The following is a 17,442-nucleotide window of genomic DNA, read 5'->3' on the forward strand; positions in this document are numbered from 1 at the left end:
TGGATGCACCTCCACACCAAGTTCTTGATTACACCGTAGCCCTCTCCCACGACCTCGATGAAGCTCTGTGTAGCAAAAAAAAAAAACTTTGGGGCTTAAAGCAAAATTTTGCCGCGTTTGCCTGGCAAGTGCAGGTCTGAGAAGGTCCATCAGCTCCATAATAAGCTGTATTGGGAGGCAAATTTTTTTTAAATATAGCCACGTCAGGCAAAATGTCAAAAGGGCTTAAGTTTTTCCGGAATTTTTTTTTTGACATGGACTAAACGGCTCCGCGTCCAGTGCCGGCTTTGATTCAATTAAGGACACGTTGGATCACTGCCATAGTTGGTCGCTTACTGGACACCACCATGCTTACCCATTTATAGGTCTTAGCCATTTAGAGCCAAATTGTTTGATAGATTTGAATTACCAAAAGTGATTGCCAATTTACATTAATTAATTAATTGCTTTAATTACATTACAAAATAGCCTAGGCTAATTACCACCATATTAGTTCTGATACCACATAAAGTCAATTTCATAAATAGGCCTGTATCCATTGCGAACATATTTTATTATTAGTCTTAAAATGTCCATAACATAAAATCATTGTTGAGCCACAACATTGTCAACATACCATAGTTTGACTTGTACTGCGCTGCGCTGATTTCTAAAGACTGCTGCACAGTGGAGGTGACTAGCGTCTTGAGCTCAAACAACGCTAAGAGAGAGCTTACGAATGGTCCAGACCAACCTTACAAAAGTGTGACTTACAGAAGATATACTTAGCGTACGAACGTGTTGGGAATCGTGTCATTACGTTAAGGGAGAGGTTAAGGAATAGGTTAAGAACTACTTAGCGATAAGAACTTTTTGGGGAACCGGGCCCTGGTCTACAAGTAGATGTCTCAATGAAAGCTTGTTGGCTCAGTTTAGACATGCTTTGGCTGCTTTAAGGAGATCCAAACTGACAGATTCTCTCTGACATACGTTGTGTAGATCTGATCATATAATGATAAATTAGATTAAAGGTGTTATTTTATATAGGGCTGCAACTAACGATTATTTTGATAATCGATTAATCTGTCGATTATTTTTACGATTAATCGATTAATCGGTTTATGTACTTATATTTTAGTTTTTTCCATTTTCCCCCCAAAGTAAAGTATTAATAAAGGGTCTTTATCATTCAGCATAGATTTTTAAGAGATTTTTATAATTTTGCATTGTCATATCCTCATCACAAATATACCTGGAGTTGTTTTATTATGTTTTAGTGATCCCTTGTCAAACTCTTCTGCAATCAAAACACTGACCCATACTCTATCAAATTTCACAAGGAGATTTCAAATAATGTTTTCACCATGGCAGTCCTTAGAGCTCCTAAAGTAGTTTAACATCCCGAACAAAGCTTATTAAGGAATCTTTCAGAACATATTTTCACGAAGAATAAGGATAAAACAGAATAAGATTGCAGTGCGTTGTATTTTATTATTTACAGGGAAACAGCTTTATAGCTTATGCTGTGAAATTGTAAACAATCCTTCGAATAAAGTGCCAATGGCATGAAACCTGAATGGAACTCAATATTTAAAGTAAAATCCATCAGAAGGTTGTCCAGAAAAAAACGGACACACAAAAAACCTGCTGTGTGAAAAAGAGCAGTGAATACTTAGAAAAAAAAAGTGCATTTCAAATATCTTTAAACATTTACCTCTCTCTTTCAGTCATAATTAGGCTGCACGACTGAATTATGAACTGGTAAACGACAAACTGATCACAGAACATGTTTGTAAAGCTTTAAATGTTAACTGTTAAAAAGCAATGTTATCAGCTTTTACAACTAAACATTTGCAAACAACATTGTACTGGAGAATCTGCACAAATAAAAGGCTTAGGTTCACATATCGCGCCTAAAACGCTAGGCGCACCCATAGACTGTGCGCACCGCTTTCTCCTCCTTTCCAAAGCGCTCGTGCAGAAGCGCCCCTGAGGCGTCTGCCTTTGCTAAGCAACCATGACGTGCTCTCTCCTTGAAGACGCGGAATAATAATGGATAAATGGATTTGCAGCTCTAAAAATCGCTTGCAGTAGCTCTGCTACTAAATTTATTTCAAAATGGGAATCCATATACAGCTATGATCAGCTGTTCCTTCATCTTGGCTGAGCTTTTAACGTTGTTACGGGAAAGGATGAAGCTGATTGGTTAGTTCTTGTCACATGACCCGCGGTGCGCTTGCTGCATTCTGAAAAGTTGAAATGTTTTTAACTCGATGCGGTGTGCACGCGCCTGGAAAAACGGGTGCGTCGCGACCGCGTCGCTTCCATTATGAGCGCGCATACTGCGCGCCTACATTGGAAATAACGAACATGAGCGCGCAAAAGACGCGATATGTGAACGGTCCCTTAAACAGTTCAGTAGTGCAGAGTTTACAGGTTAATCTTCTTTTTTGAAGGCTCAAAATAAAGTACTCCCACATCCTGCTGAATGCTGCAGAGACGCCGTTCGGGAAGCACGTGACATAAAACGAGGCCAGCTATTGGCTATTCGCTACTTCTCCTGTTGTACTGGCTGAGTAAATCCTCCGGTGGCTCATTACTGCCACACTTTGGTCACCGCAGATCTGAAATATGCACGAAATAAGCCGCTTACGGCAAATAAATTATTTAGCAACGAATCGATGACTAAATTAGTTGACAACTATTTTAATAATCGATTTTAATCGATTAAATCGATTCGTTGTTTCAGCTCTAATTTTATATTTTTACTACTTTTTTATTTATCATTATTCTACAATGTGAAAAACATGTTAAAGAATGCCATGTGAATCAGTGTAGCTGATATTGTATTTAGTGTATTGTGTCAGTCTCATCTGAGAGGTTTTGAAACGATTTTAGGGGTGTGTGACGCAGATGGTGTGATTGTTTAAATTATGTCTCATTGTTTAAATGAAAACCTCAGCTTCATTTTGTCTAATTCATCCTTAAAGCTGTGAGGGTGGAGACCAGTGAACATCCCATACACTGACATGTGCATATAGTCCCCTTATAATCTATTCCACAATAAATCACACACAAACACACACACACCCTTTGAGGGATCGCAAATAATTTGAGTCAGTTCGGGAGTTCAAAGCGGGTTCGCGAATCATTTGAGTCAGTTCGGGAGTTTGGAGCTGGTTCGCGAATCATTTGAGTAAGTTTGGAAGTTTGGAGTGGGTTCGCGAATCATTTGAGTCAGTTCGTGGTTTGCGAATCATTTGAGTCAGATTGGGGATCGCATTTGAGTCAGTTTGGGAGTTCGGAGCGGCTTCGCGGATCATTTGAATCAGTTCGAGAGTTCGTAGCGGGTTCGCGAATCATTTTAGTCAGTTCGGCAGTTCAAAGCGGGTTCTCGAATAATTGGTTCAGTTTGGGGATCGCGAATCATTTGAGTCAGTTCGGGAGTTCGGAGCGGGATCGCGAATCATTTGAGTCAGTTCGGAGCGGGTTAGCGAATCATTTGAATCAGTTCGGATGTTCGTAGCGGGTTCGCGAATCATTTGAGTCAGTTCGGGAGTTCAAAGCGGGTTCGCGAATCATTTGAGTCAGTTTGGGGATTGCGAATCATTTGAATCAGTTCGGGAGTTCGTACCCAGCAAACATTCGGACGTCTTTTGACCGTTGAAAAGACGTCCGTCTGACATGTCCCGTCATGGTTGAAAAATAGTTCCAAAATGAAAGTTGAACCGACGTCTTTGACGTCTTCTGTACGTCCAAATGCGCCGATTTCTTGACGTCGTCGTCTTCGGGATGTTTAAATGCGTTGCTGCATAGTTTAAGTGTATGTACATATAAGCCAGCATATAAAATAATCACACACCCACTGTGTAACATCGTGAAAGGCAATCAATTATGTCTTGAGGTTTAACACATCTTGACAAAAGTTCTAGATCGGTCCAGTCAGACTTGAACGTCCATAAAACATCTTAATCATCAAGTGCATATCACAAATAATAACACATTATTTGAGGATATATTCAAAAAGAAGCATGTTCTGATTTAGCACATTTTATTGTTTTTGAACAGTTTAGCATCTATTAACCAAACTAAAATACCAATTACAAAATACTGAATTATTATATAAAGGAAAAATTCTGTCATTTACTCATCCTCATGTTTCAAACCTGTATACCATTCTATGTTCTGACGATATTGTTTTCACGTTTGCTTTACTGGGACAATAACGAATCTTCAAGATGATAAAAGTCTTGTGTTTTCAATGTAATCTTTGTATCCATTTTGGATTTCTGAAATAAGTTTACAGGCCTACAATTTTCATCAGAAATATGATTTAATGAGGGTCATCACTGAATAAAAAGTGCTGAAATACTCTAGATTCAAGTCCATTATTATTGTCAAAAATTTATATTTTCGCAGTGTTTGTTAATTAATGTTTTAAATATATAATAATATAAATCAATATTAATTGCATTTATTTTTAAATACTTTAATCATATAATATTAAGAATATTATTAATATTCGAACATGTGGCATATACACCTTGCAGGAGCCATTGTTGTCATGTGACAAGAAAATCATAAAACATAAAACCCTCATCATAAAATATGTTTGAAATCATTGCTATTTATAAAATCAAAGTAGCGTAAATGATGTTAAACTATATAGAACCGACATGAATTCAAATATTACATTTCTGAGAATGTGTTCACGTGTTTTCTACTGGAATGTTAAAAGATGGTTTCTTTTTATCATGTCTTTATTAATCTTGTCATTGACTTTCACCGTTGTCTTATAAACACAAAGATATTTGGAAGAATATTTGTAACCAGGCAGATCTCAATCCATTAACTGCCATTGTAGGAAAAATGATTATGATCGTAACATGAGGTTGAGAAAATTATGACTATTTTCATTTTTGGGTGAACTATCGCTTAAACACACTACAGTTGTTTGGCTCATTTCTTGTAACCTCCACCCTCATCTCTTCCTGGAGCGAGCTTCATGTGTTCTGCCATCGCTGCATCAGTCTCAGAGACTCTATCTCTTCACAGCATCTGAGGGAAGAGAATACATTTCTTTTTAAAAAAGATTAAATAAAAAATTTGAGATAAATGACATGCACTTATTTTCAAAATATCTTTATGGTCTACAGCTAAAAAAAACCCTTGGACCAAGATGAATGAATCATGAATGAAACATTATAAAAAAGGTAATCAGAATGCATTAGATTGTATTTTTATTGTATAAAAGATGTTGTGTTTTAATGTGTTGCCGTTGAGAAACACTCTTAACTGGGTGTGTAACTGTGAGAAAGAGAACAGGACATTTCTGATAAGACAGGTGGGATGTGATGTCCCCTGAATAATTAATTAAAGCGTACCAATAAAAAATACATAAATATAAGTAACTTTTAGCCTTCTAACGTTAGCTAATTTTAGGCATACTTTGTGTCACAAATACAAAATGTACTTACCCAACAGTAGATTTTATATAATATAAATCGATACATCTCCCTCCAAGAGTCCTCTTCGAGTCCTCTCCTCATGGTTGCCTGCTCCGGAACTTCCGGAAAAAAGCGAGATCTCGCGAGATAATCTATCCTATCACGGGATTTTGTAATAACACGAAATATATTAGTATGCTTTGTGTCTACATCTTGGCACCACCGTTTTGGCAATTACATACAACTCAGACCGAAATTGTGATCGGGTATATATCTGTTTTACATTTTATATGCATAGATTCTATAAAAATAATAACACAAATACATAAAACAGGTTGAAATGATGATTAAATTGCAGCATTGCTTTGCAATCACTTAACCACTCTTTGTGATTATAATTTTTTTTTAACAAGATAAAGTGAATATATTTACGTTGTATATATTTTTTTCCCTGCTAGTCTTGCTTGGACGTCTTTTCACAAACCATGACGAGACGTGTAAAAGACGTCAGTGGACGTCTATTCACAACCTCTTTAAAACCTCTTAAAAACTACTTGGTGCACTTTAATTAATTATTGCAATATTAATCAAGGTGTAAGCACAGCTTTTGCATATTCCACAAGGATTTCACAGAGGGTCATGATTTATTTTTATTTATTTTTTATTAATGCAGAACACAAAAGCATACAAAAGTATAAACATACATCACATAATATCAACCATAAAAAGAATCAATAAAAAAGCAATAAAGAATAAAATAGAAGATAAAGAAAGAAAAGAGGGCCAATGCATTTTTAGGAAATGTTCTGTGTTACATATTTTTACCGATTTATGCCGTCCTACCCCGACTATTTTTGGCCGGCCACACGATGTCGCCGTCGGACCAATGTTTGCTGTGGTGGAACATGAGTGCCAATCTCGAACCCCAGTTGAAGGTCCCTCAAGAGATCACCACAACCTTGGCCAGACCTCATGCTCTGGTACACTTCTGCTGTGTTGGTCATCTTGGCAGAACTGACAGTGCCATGGGAAGAAGGAATAGAGTCTGAATAGGGAATAGTATGCAGACTTGTCCATTGTATGCTCACAAGCCAGGTGGAGGGAATTAACATTCCCGGTAGAAGTCAGGAGAAGGGGCTTCACTGGAGCATCCATCCAACGTCTCTAGAAATCCCTTGGAGTCAGAGACTCCAAACTGAAAAAGGCCCTCAAAGACCTGACAGAGGAGGCAGAACAGGGGAGTTTTGGCTCTGATTCCAGAGAAAAGACAAGATGTGAGCAAAAATGTATCCTAGGGCTGGCTGCAGGGGGCAGTAGGGAGATGCCCTGCCACTGCTCCACCACCTCGAGATGTTTCGGGATTGAAGGAGTGGAACATCATTAAAGGGTGACTCCTGTCTGATGAAATGCAGCCAGTATGCTGGCACTGGCAGAGGTTTGTTTAGCAGAAATTCCTTACAGGTGTAACTACATGTGCTTCCAACTAATTCGTTTTGTAAAAAAAAAAAAAAAAAAACTTTTTCAGACTAAACTTGTTTATCAAACCACATTTCTGAAGAAATCAAACTGCAGCAGATTTCAGTTTGAGTCAGAAGACTGGTACTGTGAGATGATAAACAGTTTTAACTTTGTACTTTTCCACATACACTATATATATTAGGGCTGTCAATTGATTGATATATATATATATATATATATATATATATATATATATATATATATATATATATATATTTTTTTTTTTTAAATCTAATTAAATCACACCATTTTTCTGTAATTAATTGTGATTAATCGCACACTTCATGAAATTAAGCATAGACCATTATCTTGTTTCAAATGTTATGATCATTTGCTATATCCAGCAAACTAAACCAAAAGATTAAAGGGTGTTTCTCAAAAATCTGTATTTTTTGCAAGCTTTTTTCATATTTTATTTAATGTGAGTTGGGTTACTTTGTCCTGATGCAAAGTTTATTGTCCAGCATCAGTGTGTCTGATCTCAGCATCAGTCTCTCTCTACCTCTGGAGGTGGAATATCAGGATAAAAACAGCTACAGCTGTGTGCTCAACAATCCCATCAGCAACCAGACTCAACATCTGGACATCACTCAGCTCTGTCACACATCTGCAGGTATAGCAGTGCTGATATTAGTGATTATTGACTGACCTGATCTCTTTCGTTGAAGACTCTTTAGCCGTTCCAGTGGAATCTTTCACACTATCCTTCTCATCCTCCAGGATAGAGCTGATCCCTGTTGTTGTTGCTGCTGGATCTTTGTTGATGATTGCTGTAGTTGGGATGTGCTGCCACTGCAGGAAACATAGACAATTGTTTTAGGACTGCAAATACTGCATCTAATCCTGAAATCGACATAAGAATGCAAACTCTGTTGTTTATAACTCATCTGTATTATTGTTAATGCAGTCCAGACACAGGAGGAAGTCTGAACTGATTCAGCAACCAAAAATAAGAAAAACGATAAGATCACTCATGACTGTGTTGCAAGAAGATGTGTTGAAGTCAGTTAATCTGATTGAAGCTTTCTGATTGAAGTTGTGTGTGTAATGTGCAGCAGGCGGTCAGTGAACAGACATCTGAATAACGGCCCAACCGTCATTATTATTATTACCTTCAGTAATGAGCAGATCAAAAGGATACGATAGGATGTTTTAACCTATTTACTATTAGTGTTTGTACTGTTTGCGCCTCGGTTTTCTGTGAATACTAATATACAGTGTTTACGTGTTGAAGGGTTATTTAATTTTGCAGGCCTTTCTTTAACATAAACTATTTATGACATACTCCACATGCATGTGTTACTCCTGACAAGGGCTAATGGATTTGCAGAGATCGCAGTGTTTCATCTGGTATAGACATGGTGATGCTCCTCTTTATCTAACAGCACTTTTTTATTTACTTCAGAAAATAGTTTTCCCGACTTGGAAATACATATGGACACCAGTGACCTGTTGGGTCCCTGGCGCTTAGGAAAGAGGTGGAGGTTAACTATCTGAGGGTGCTGTCTGAGCTCAGGCTCTGATCTGGGCATAGGCTGAGCTGGAGACGGTTAGACAGAGGCTGGGAAGACAGAGACCTCTGGTGACTTGAACTAGCTGCCGAGCTGGAGCATTTAGGAAGGAAGTAGTGCATGGCCTGCGACGACTCAAGTAGACGACTGCAGTGAAGCTCTCTGCGAATCCGTCCACAGCCGGGCTGAATAACAGGAAGACTAGGGAGTCAAGAAAAAAAGTGATTGTCAGCATCCTTGATCTCGGTTAGATTCAGCTCAAGCACCACCAAGTCCACCATGCTCTTGTGATTGCCTGAGCAGTAGCCTTAGTAGCATGCAGAGCCAGATCAGTTGCTGTGTGCAGCTCCTTAAAATCCTCAGGACTCAGGCCAGACTCGTCTATTGCACAGAGGGATGTTTGGCTTGAAACACTTGAAGCACTGCCTTCATGTCCAGCGCTGAGCCAGCATGGCCCGCAAGTGGTCATGCAGGGCTTGGATGGGTGCATGGCCTTGGCTTTCAATCTTCAGAGGGGGGAGCTTGTCATATCCCTTTTCTTCAGTTTCATCAAGGTGAAGATGGCAGAAGCAGAAGAGTGGATTTGCTCTGAGTAGAGGGAGTGCCTCGCCTTGGTAAGTTCATTTACAACGTCCTGACAGGAACTATTGTCAAAGCAGCTGTGGCTGGGCTCTTCTGGAGCCAAACAATCTATGCCGAGTTCCTCCACAGCCTTGGCGAGGGTTCAGATCAGTTCACTGTCTGTCCCGTGGTGACTCTTTGGGGAGAAGGGTGCCAGGAATCCTCTCCGAAACAAACCCAGTCGTCTGCATCTAAAGCTACCAGTGACATAAAGTCATCAGCGACAGCTTCTTCCTCTGATCTGCCGAAAGAGATCAAACTCCTCGCTGCAGACGAGGGGCAATGATCCTCATGTGTGAAATGCACCAGCGAATCAAACTGCTATGGGCAGAGTGAAGCACGCAGGACGTGTGCCAGCATCAGATCGCTCGAGCCTGGTAACTCACCACAAACCCATATAGCCTGCCAACTCCTCCTATTTTGGTGAGGTGAAATGCCATTTTTACATTTAGACACACAAACATGAACCAATCAGACTTCAGTGTTCAGAGTAAACAGGAGTTTCCCCACAGAGTTTTACGCAACATGTGAGAACAGTTTTGAAAAGGGAACTCTTTCATAGTAGGTTTAGAGTTGACAAAACCTAACAAATCCAACTTGGTTTAGATCAGATTCATCAGTTTCATAATGCTCAATAAAACACTCTCTGTCAGCTCAGAGTTTGATCCAGAGTTTAACTCTGGAGCCTGTGCACCTGTAAGTGTGACCTGCAGCAAATAGCCAACCACGTGAAATAAGGAGAGTGTCCGTTTGATTAGCTTATTGCAAGATAGAAATGAAAAAGCCAGCATGGGTCACCAGCGTGAGTTTCCAGCGCTTTGAATCATTTTTGAAGCAAAGGTTCCAAAAGCTTCTTTTTGTCCTGCTCTTGTTACTGCAGTGATAGTGAATCACATCAGCACAACAACACAGGCTAGTCCTGTTATAGGGCCTGAAGACAGACTTGATTTGTAAATATATTCATAAAAACAGACAATTACTATTATTAGAGATTGACTGAGAAATGGTTTTGCCAAAATCTTTGTCTCATATTTACACTGCTCTACTCTCATCACTTTCATTCACAATATCGAGTGGCGCCATCTGCTGGATCTTCATCTTCTTCCTCTGTCAACCTCAGAAAAAAAATTATAAAAAAAAAATCTCCAGAACTGTCTTAAATAGCTGTTCATACAGTAGTAGCAGGACAGAAAGAAACTCTTCACCTACAAACTAAACACCTCTGCTCTGAGTGAGCAGTCTAACACACAAACTGTTTATCCATCTATCTATCTATCAGATCAAACCACATCTCTAAATAAATCACCACAGCAGCCTTCAGTCTGACTCGGAAGATGAGCGTCATTAAAACTGGCACTGTAAGACCATCCACGGTTTTTACTTTGTACTTTGGTTTTTCTATTCAATAAAACTGATAATTGAAATACACAACAGATATACAGCTCAATTCTGAATAACAGCCAGCTGAATTAAATCATTATATCACATGCAAACGCAGCGTGTGAACTAGGAGGAACAAACTCTTTTGAGGGAGGATTCATACTCGGGTGTTTTTCACAGATAGTTCTGTTAGATCAGACACTGAACTGGTAAAGAAATGTTTCACGTGTTTATTCTGTTCTGTTTGTGCTGGTGGCGTCTGATTGGTAAGTTATAAAAACATTTTTTTTTTAATAACAGCGGCTGCTACAATTTGAGACATACAGTAAAAAGGTATAATAACTGTCACTGAGGCGGTACACTTTAATATGAACACTTTTGGTATAAAATACTTGAGATACTTGAGATACTACTATGCACCTTTTAAAGATAAATAAGGTACAAAAGTTTACTCTTTGAAAGGTTACTGCCCCAGTGCTTTTGTGTTATTATTATTATTATTATTATTATGTATTTATTATTTTTTTCTGACAGAGTACTGTTCAAATTAGATTTTTTTTTCAGTGTAAAACCATTATTAAAGACGGGTTCAGTGAGGCTGATTTGTCTACTGATCTAAAGGCGTCATTTATTTAAAATATGTATTAAACATATCAAACACAAATAAACTGGCACTTTTAATCTTCAATAATTATCATGCATTAGTTTTTAATAAATCATGTAACTTTATACATTGATTTTCATCTACTACAGAACATTAAAATAAATGAAAGATTTGACATGTGTTGCATCATCGCGATTAATCTTAAATCTAGATTAAATCTAGGCATAACTAATAATTATGTTGCATCAAACTTTAAACTATTTAAAAAAATAAGCAGACTTATATTTAAACCTTCATTTAGATCCAGGTTTTACTTTACATTTAATAGAGCTTAACTTTAATCTCTCAGTTATTATAAAGTAAGCTCCTTAATAAGTCGTATGATTACAAACACTGCTGTTTTTGGAAACCTGTTTACTTTGAGTTCATATCTGAGATTAATGCATTTATGGTTTTATGAATTGAGACTGGAAACTTTTGTATGAAAATCCAGAGTATTACTGTTTGCTGGGTCATGTGCTTGTTTAAAACAGACATTTAGTGATAATAATACTGTAAAGGGGATCTCAGGCTTGTTATAGTTTGTTATATGTGGTTAGCATTTATTTTTTCACAAAAATATGCTGCCATTTTAATTCATTAATTAATGGTGAATCCATCATGGTGGACATAATAAACCACAGATTCAAGTTTTATTCAGAATTATAATCTCTGATTTGTTTATCTGTATTTAAAATTGTGTGGTGATTTTAACAGTAGTCTGTTCATATATCTCACCTTTCACTTCGTTTTTGTTTTTTATGCTGTTATTCTGGTTGTTTTCAAGTTCACATGCAAACCATAAAAAATAATCAGATTTTAGTCTTTGTAAACTCTCAGAAACTTTAATCAGTGTAAAATGTGTTTGTTGATCAGGTGTGTTTGGTGATTCAGTGTCAGTGACGGAGGGAGATTCTGTTACTCTACACACTGATCTTACTGAAATACGTGAAGATGAAGACATACTGTGGAAATTTGGAGCTGATAAGGTTCAAATATCTAAAATGAAGAAAAAGAAGCAAATCTTCACATATAATGTTCCTGATGAGAGATTCAGAAACAGACTGAAGCTGGACGATCAAACTGGATCTCTGACCATCACAAACACCACAACTGAACACACTGGAGATTATAAACTAGAGATAAGTGGAGCGAAAAAAACATCAAAAACATTCAGGGTTTCTGTCTATGGTGAGTAGAGATGTCATTTGTCTTGTCCTTCACATATTTTTATTTTATTAAAGCAGTATTCAGTAGAAGTTGAGCTCCATCAACAGCATTTGTGGCACATTGTTTCATTATCAAAAAGAAATATATATTTATTTACTTTATGTTTTTTTAAAGCAAAACTGAAGATTACGGTTAGGCTCGTATGTCAAATGAATTTCTGGAAGACTTAAAAACAGAAATGTGAAGGCTATAATTTTATAAAGACATTTACATGAATTCTTGTTAAACCTTGTGTATTATTTCAGCTGTAAACGGTTTAAATTGTATTTATAGTATAACTTTAAGGTTTAAGGAGTTAAAATGTCTAGGAAATAAAGTTATAAAATTGGATAAATTATTTTAGTGATTTTTGTTTATACAGCTATTGTTCATGTACTGTGTCTTTACTACGATATTTTAACATTTACTGATGGGCTCCGTTGACTTCCATTCTAAGTATTTCACTGTATTTATTTATTTGTTTGTTTTTTGGTAATCTACATTATGCCTCAAATCCTATCAATTCAGCTTAACTGGTACTGAAACCAGAATATTTATATAACTATTTACATATTGAAATGTTTATTTATTTTTTATTTTGAGATAAAAACACAAACTGACTGTAAAAACACTGAACATTGAGCTCAAAATAAGATTGTTGACTAAATTTACCAGGATTTCTGTTTGTTTCAGCTCGTCTGTCTGTTCCTGTCATCAGCAGAAACTCTTCACAATGTTCTTCATCCTCCTCATCCTCAGAGCAGAATTGTTCATTGGTGTGTTCAGTGGTGAATGTGGGTCATGTGACTCTCTCCTGGTACAAAGGAAACAGTTTATTGTCCAGCATCAGTGTGTCTGATCTCAGCATCAGTCTCTCTCTGCCTCTGGAGGTGGAATATCAGGATAAAAACAGCTACAGCTGTGTGCTCAACAATCCCATCAGCAACCAGACTCAACATCTGGACATCACTCAGCTCTGTCACACATGTTCAGGTTCTTCCACAAGTTATTCATTGAGCTGATCTCTGTCTTCTGTTGTAGATCAGACTGATTCAATCACTTACATTAATGACTGTCTGTCTTTTACTCTTCTTCTGTTCCTCCAGACTCTGTGTTTCTGATCGTGTTGATCTCAGCTGGATCTCTGTTGATTGTTGCTTCAGTCGTGATCTTCTGCTTCTGCAGGAAACACAGAAAAACTGATCAAGAAGGCAAGTGTTATAGAATGACTTTAGCAATTATAGTGTATTTTAAATGTTTTAGTCAAGTGATAGTCCTAATTAGAATTGAGTCAAAACTGTTCTCATTATTCCACAGTTAACACCCCCTAGATCATTTCTATAAGAATAAACAGAACATTTCTAGAGACTTAACTTATTATTATTTTTTATTTATTATGAAACTACACATCTGTTTGTATATAATGACACTGGGTAGCACTCTTTATTCATGTCACTGATACACACACACACACACATACACACACACACACTGCACATTAAACTGCATCATAATACTGTAAAGGCAAATCATCAACAAAAGTCTGGATTAATAAAAAAAAAATAACAAGCTTTCTCCATTTATAAACAATATTTACATGTGTAAGGATGCAGCTGGATGAGTCAAATTAAATCTCTAATGATGACTTTTGTTGGTTGATTGTTAGTTCGGATGGAGTTTTGTTGTTTTAATGCATCTTTTCTTGTTGAAACAGTTGAGAGACATGAAGAAGAGATCACTTACGCTGCTCCAGTGTTCTACAGAAGAAACACACAGACATCAGTAAGACAATTGATTCATTTATGTTGAGAGACTTTATATCGTTTCAGCAGATGTAGATGTGTGTGCACTTGTTTTTGCCTGTATAATGATCCATCACCACAGCACAATACAGGTTTATAAAAGCCATACGATCTTTTTTCAATGCAAGAAACACTTGTTACTTATTGTATATATATCACATTACATCTCAATCAATCTTCAGGATGAACATGCCACATTTACTATTTTTATATCTTTTGTAATGTGTTTTTAGAAAGTTCAAGAGGACGATCATGTGGATTATGCACCAATCAAAATGAGAAGATGATCAAACTTCAGTCTTTTTCTAAGTTCAAGACCCTGTGTGACATCTATGTTGGATACGTGTTATACTTAAAGACTGAAAAGTCTCCTAAACACTTAAAAAGAATCTGCCTTGTAATACAAAGACTTTTAACAAATTAAGTAAATCATATAATACACTGAAGCATTTTTATGTTTGACTCTTAAAGTCTTAAAGAGACCATGTGTTTAAAAAACATAAAAAAACATACAAAACTTATGAGACCCTGCTGTGTTCTCATGTATTCTTTTATTTACGTGTGTGCACAAATGTGGTTTATCTGTTGGACAGAAAACGTATTAGTGAGCATGTGTACTGCTCAATGTCTGTGTTTGATGTCTGTTTGTGAGAGTGTGTGAGGTGTGAAAAGTGTGTCTGTCAGTAGCGTGTGGTTGAAGGGCTTTTTCCATTCCCGCTCACATAAAACCGTCGACTTCTGCTCTACAGAAAATCTGCTTTACTGCTAAATATTAAACACATAATCCTCAAATTAAACAGTGATATTACTGTGGAATAAGAAAGTATCATATATACTTTGTGTGCATATGCATCATGATCTTATACTCATGCAGTGATCCTGCAGTTAAACAGTTCTAGTTTCAGAAGTTATTTCCAGCTCAATATGTCTTTGTACAAAGTATTCTTGCTAACTTTTTTTTTTCACAGGTCATATTCTTATTTTTCTGTCAATGTCTGGTCAATTTTGAGAATCAATGCAATGTATGAGTTACAATTTATTTTTTGATGGCTGTTAATAATTTATTTAGTTTTCATCAGTTTTGAGTAAAAAAATAAAATAAAATAAAAATAGTGCTTCTATGCTGCACTGTTGCTAACAAACTTTATTTATTGACTAGTTTATTAAGTATGTAATAGTCTTGCTGTCCAAAAGTTACATAAAAAATAATAATAATTAAATTTAGTAATTCATTTAATAATTAATTTAGGGTTTCCATTCCTACTTCTTGGAGCTTGGTGTCAAAACAGTGTCAGGGTTTTTTTTGTTTTTGTTTTTTTTGTTTTTTTTTCCAGGACAGGAAGATACTCTTGACCTACAAACTAAACACACATGCTCTGTAAACCCCCTCTCATCTACAAGCTGTTTATTCATGCAACAGATCAAACCACATTTCTGAAGAACACAAACCAAAGCAGCTTTCAGTTTGACTTAGAAGATGAGCTTCAGTAAAACTGGCACTGTGTTTGTACTTTGTTTTTTCCACACTGATAAAAATTATTTTGTGGTGAAGTAAATACTACTTATAAACAAATGTAATTTCTACATTAAGTTCAAGCAAGAATTAAATTCTAAGCTGTGTATTTTAGCTAAACTCCTTGAGTGCCTGGTTGGTGAGCAACTAAATTAATTTTTAAATATAAATGATATCTTATCACCTTTTCAATCAGGGTTTAGGAAAAAACATAGCGCCATATCTGAAGCATTGAAGGTGATAAATTGATATTGCTTTCGAAGGCTTTTGATACAGTTGATCACGGCATTCTTGTGAACAGTCTAGTGAGCATTGGCTTGTCTAAGCATTCGGTAGATTGGTTTGCAAATTATTTGTCAGGTAGAACCCAAAGTGTTCGGATAGCTGGCTCTGTGTCTTCATTTTTGCCTATTTCCAAGGGGGTTCCTCAAGGCTCAGTATTAGGGCCCATATTATTTTCAATTTATATAAACAAACTTTGTGAAAATCTATCGAATGCTATGTATCACTTTTATGCTGATGACACTGTTATTTACTGTACTGCATCATCTACTGCACAAGCCCTTGAACTTTTGCAGTCTGCATTTAATACTGTTCAGAACCGTTTAAAACAGCTTAAGCTGGTCTTAAATGTACAAAAGTAAAAAATAATGGTATTCACAAACTCAAGACAACTTCCAGTTTCTTCTTCAAACATCTCAACTTTTGAAGGAAATGAAATTGAATTAGTTAACAGTTATACATATTTGGGTGTAATCATTGATTTTAAACTATGTTTCAGAACCCATGTTAGCAATCTGGTTTCTAAGCTTAAGATAAAGCTTGGCTATCTCTACAGATCAAAATCATGCTTATTCATTCGCGCTAGAGAATACCTGGTGATGGCCACTTTTCTTCCTATATTAGATTATGGTATTAATAAAAAAAAAAATAAAGTAAATTATATATTCCTATTCCATTTAAGCTTGTTGAAATTAAAATTGAAATTATAAGCATACTTGGAATTGTTTGTTATGTTTAACAAAGGATTCTTTAAGTAAATATCAAAGTTATGATCCCATTTTGCCCATCATGCACTGGGGCATGAATAATTACAAATGTAAAATTTTTCACTGTACTTACACTATTTTTTTTCATTGGGTTTAAATAAATGACCAATTCATACTTAAAAACTATTCACTGATTGTTAGCGTCATTGTGTATGATGTATCAAGTGTCGAGGTCTCAGTGTTCATTTGGATAATAATTATATCGAGTGGACATATTATTTTCAAAGGATAACAAGTTGTATATTTGCTTACTTACATGTTTGCAAAAGAACCACATGATTTAATAGCATGGTTGTTAACCAGTGCTAACTTGTTTGAGTAAATTATATCATCTGTAACTGAGGGTAATGTACTTGAGTATGTGCGTATTTAACAAAGTGGCTAGATAGCTATTACTCATGAAACTCTAACTTGCCTTGTGAAATTTACTCAATTCCTTTGCTAAATGTACCTAACCTATTTTAGTAGATTTGACTTAATTTAATACAAAATAAAACTTTATAAATCTACTTATTGTTTTTTTTTCAGTGCAAGCACTAAGACTGATAAACAACAACTTTAAAAACTGCAGTTATGCTCTTTACAGTGAAATATTATATATACACAATTCACACAACATTCTTCTGCTTTTAGCCATTTAACAAAGTCAGGCAGCTACCTAACAAAAAGTATGTTAAACGATAAAAATATTGTTTTGTCCATTAAGAAGAGGTAATAAGGCCCAGATGAATTATAACATTATATGATATGCAAATGCTGCGTGTGAACTA

At 36.2% G+C, this 17,442-nt stretch overlaps 1 protein-coding gene across 1 annotated transcript; it reads left to right on the top strand.

The window, feature by feature from the left end:
* Nucleotides 1–10,673: 10,673 nt before the first annotated feature.
* LOC132131068 (SLAM family member 9-like) lies at nucleotides 10,674–13,270 on the top strand (the record flags this gene model as incomplete). The annotated part of the gene is made up of 3 exons (XM_059542991.1): nucleotides 10,674–10,722; nucleotides 11,976–12,290; nucleotides 13,002–13,270. Coding segments are annotated over exons 1-3 (633 nt in total), but the record flags the coding sequence as incomplete, so codon positions are not given.
* Between the last annotated feature and the right edge of the window lie 4,172 nt (nucleotides 13,271–17,442).

This window comes from Carassius carassius, chromosome 48, assembly GCF_963082965.1.
Source record: "Carassius carassius chromosome 48, fCarCar2.1, whole genome shotgun sequence".
In the NCBI taxonomy this organism is placed as follows: domain Eukaryota; kingdom Metazoa; phylum Chordata; class Actinopteri; order Cypriniformes; family Cyprinidae; genus Carassius; species Carassius carassius.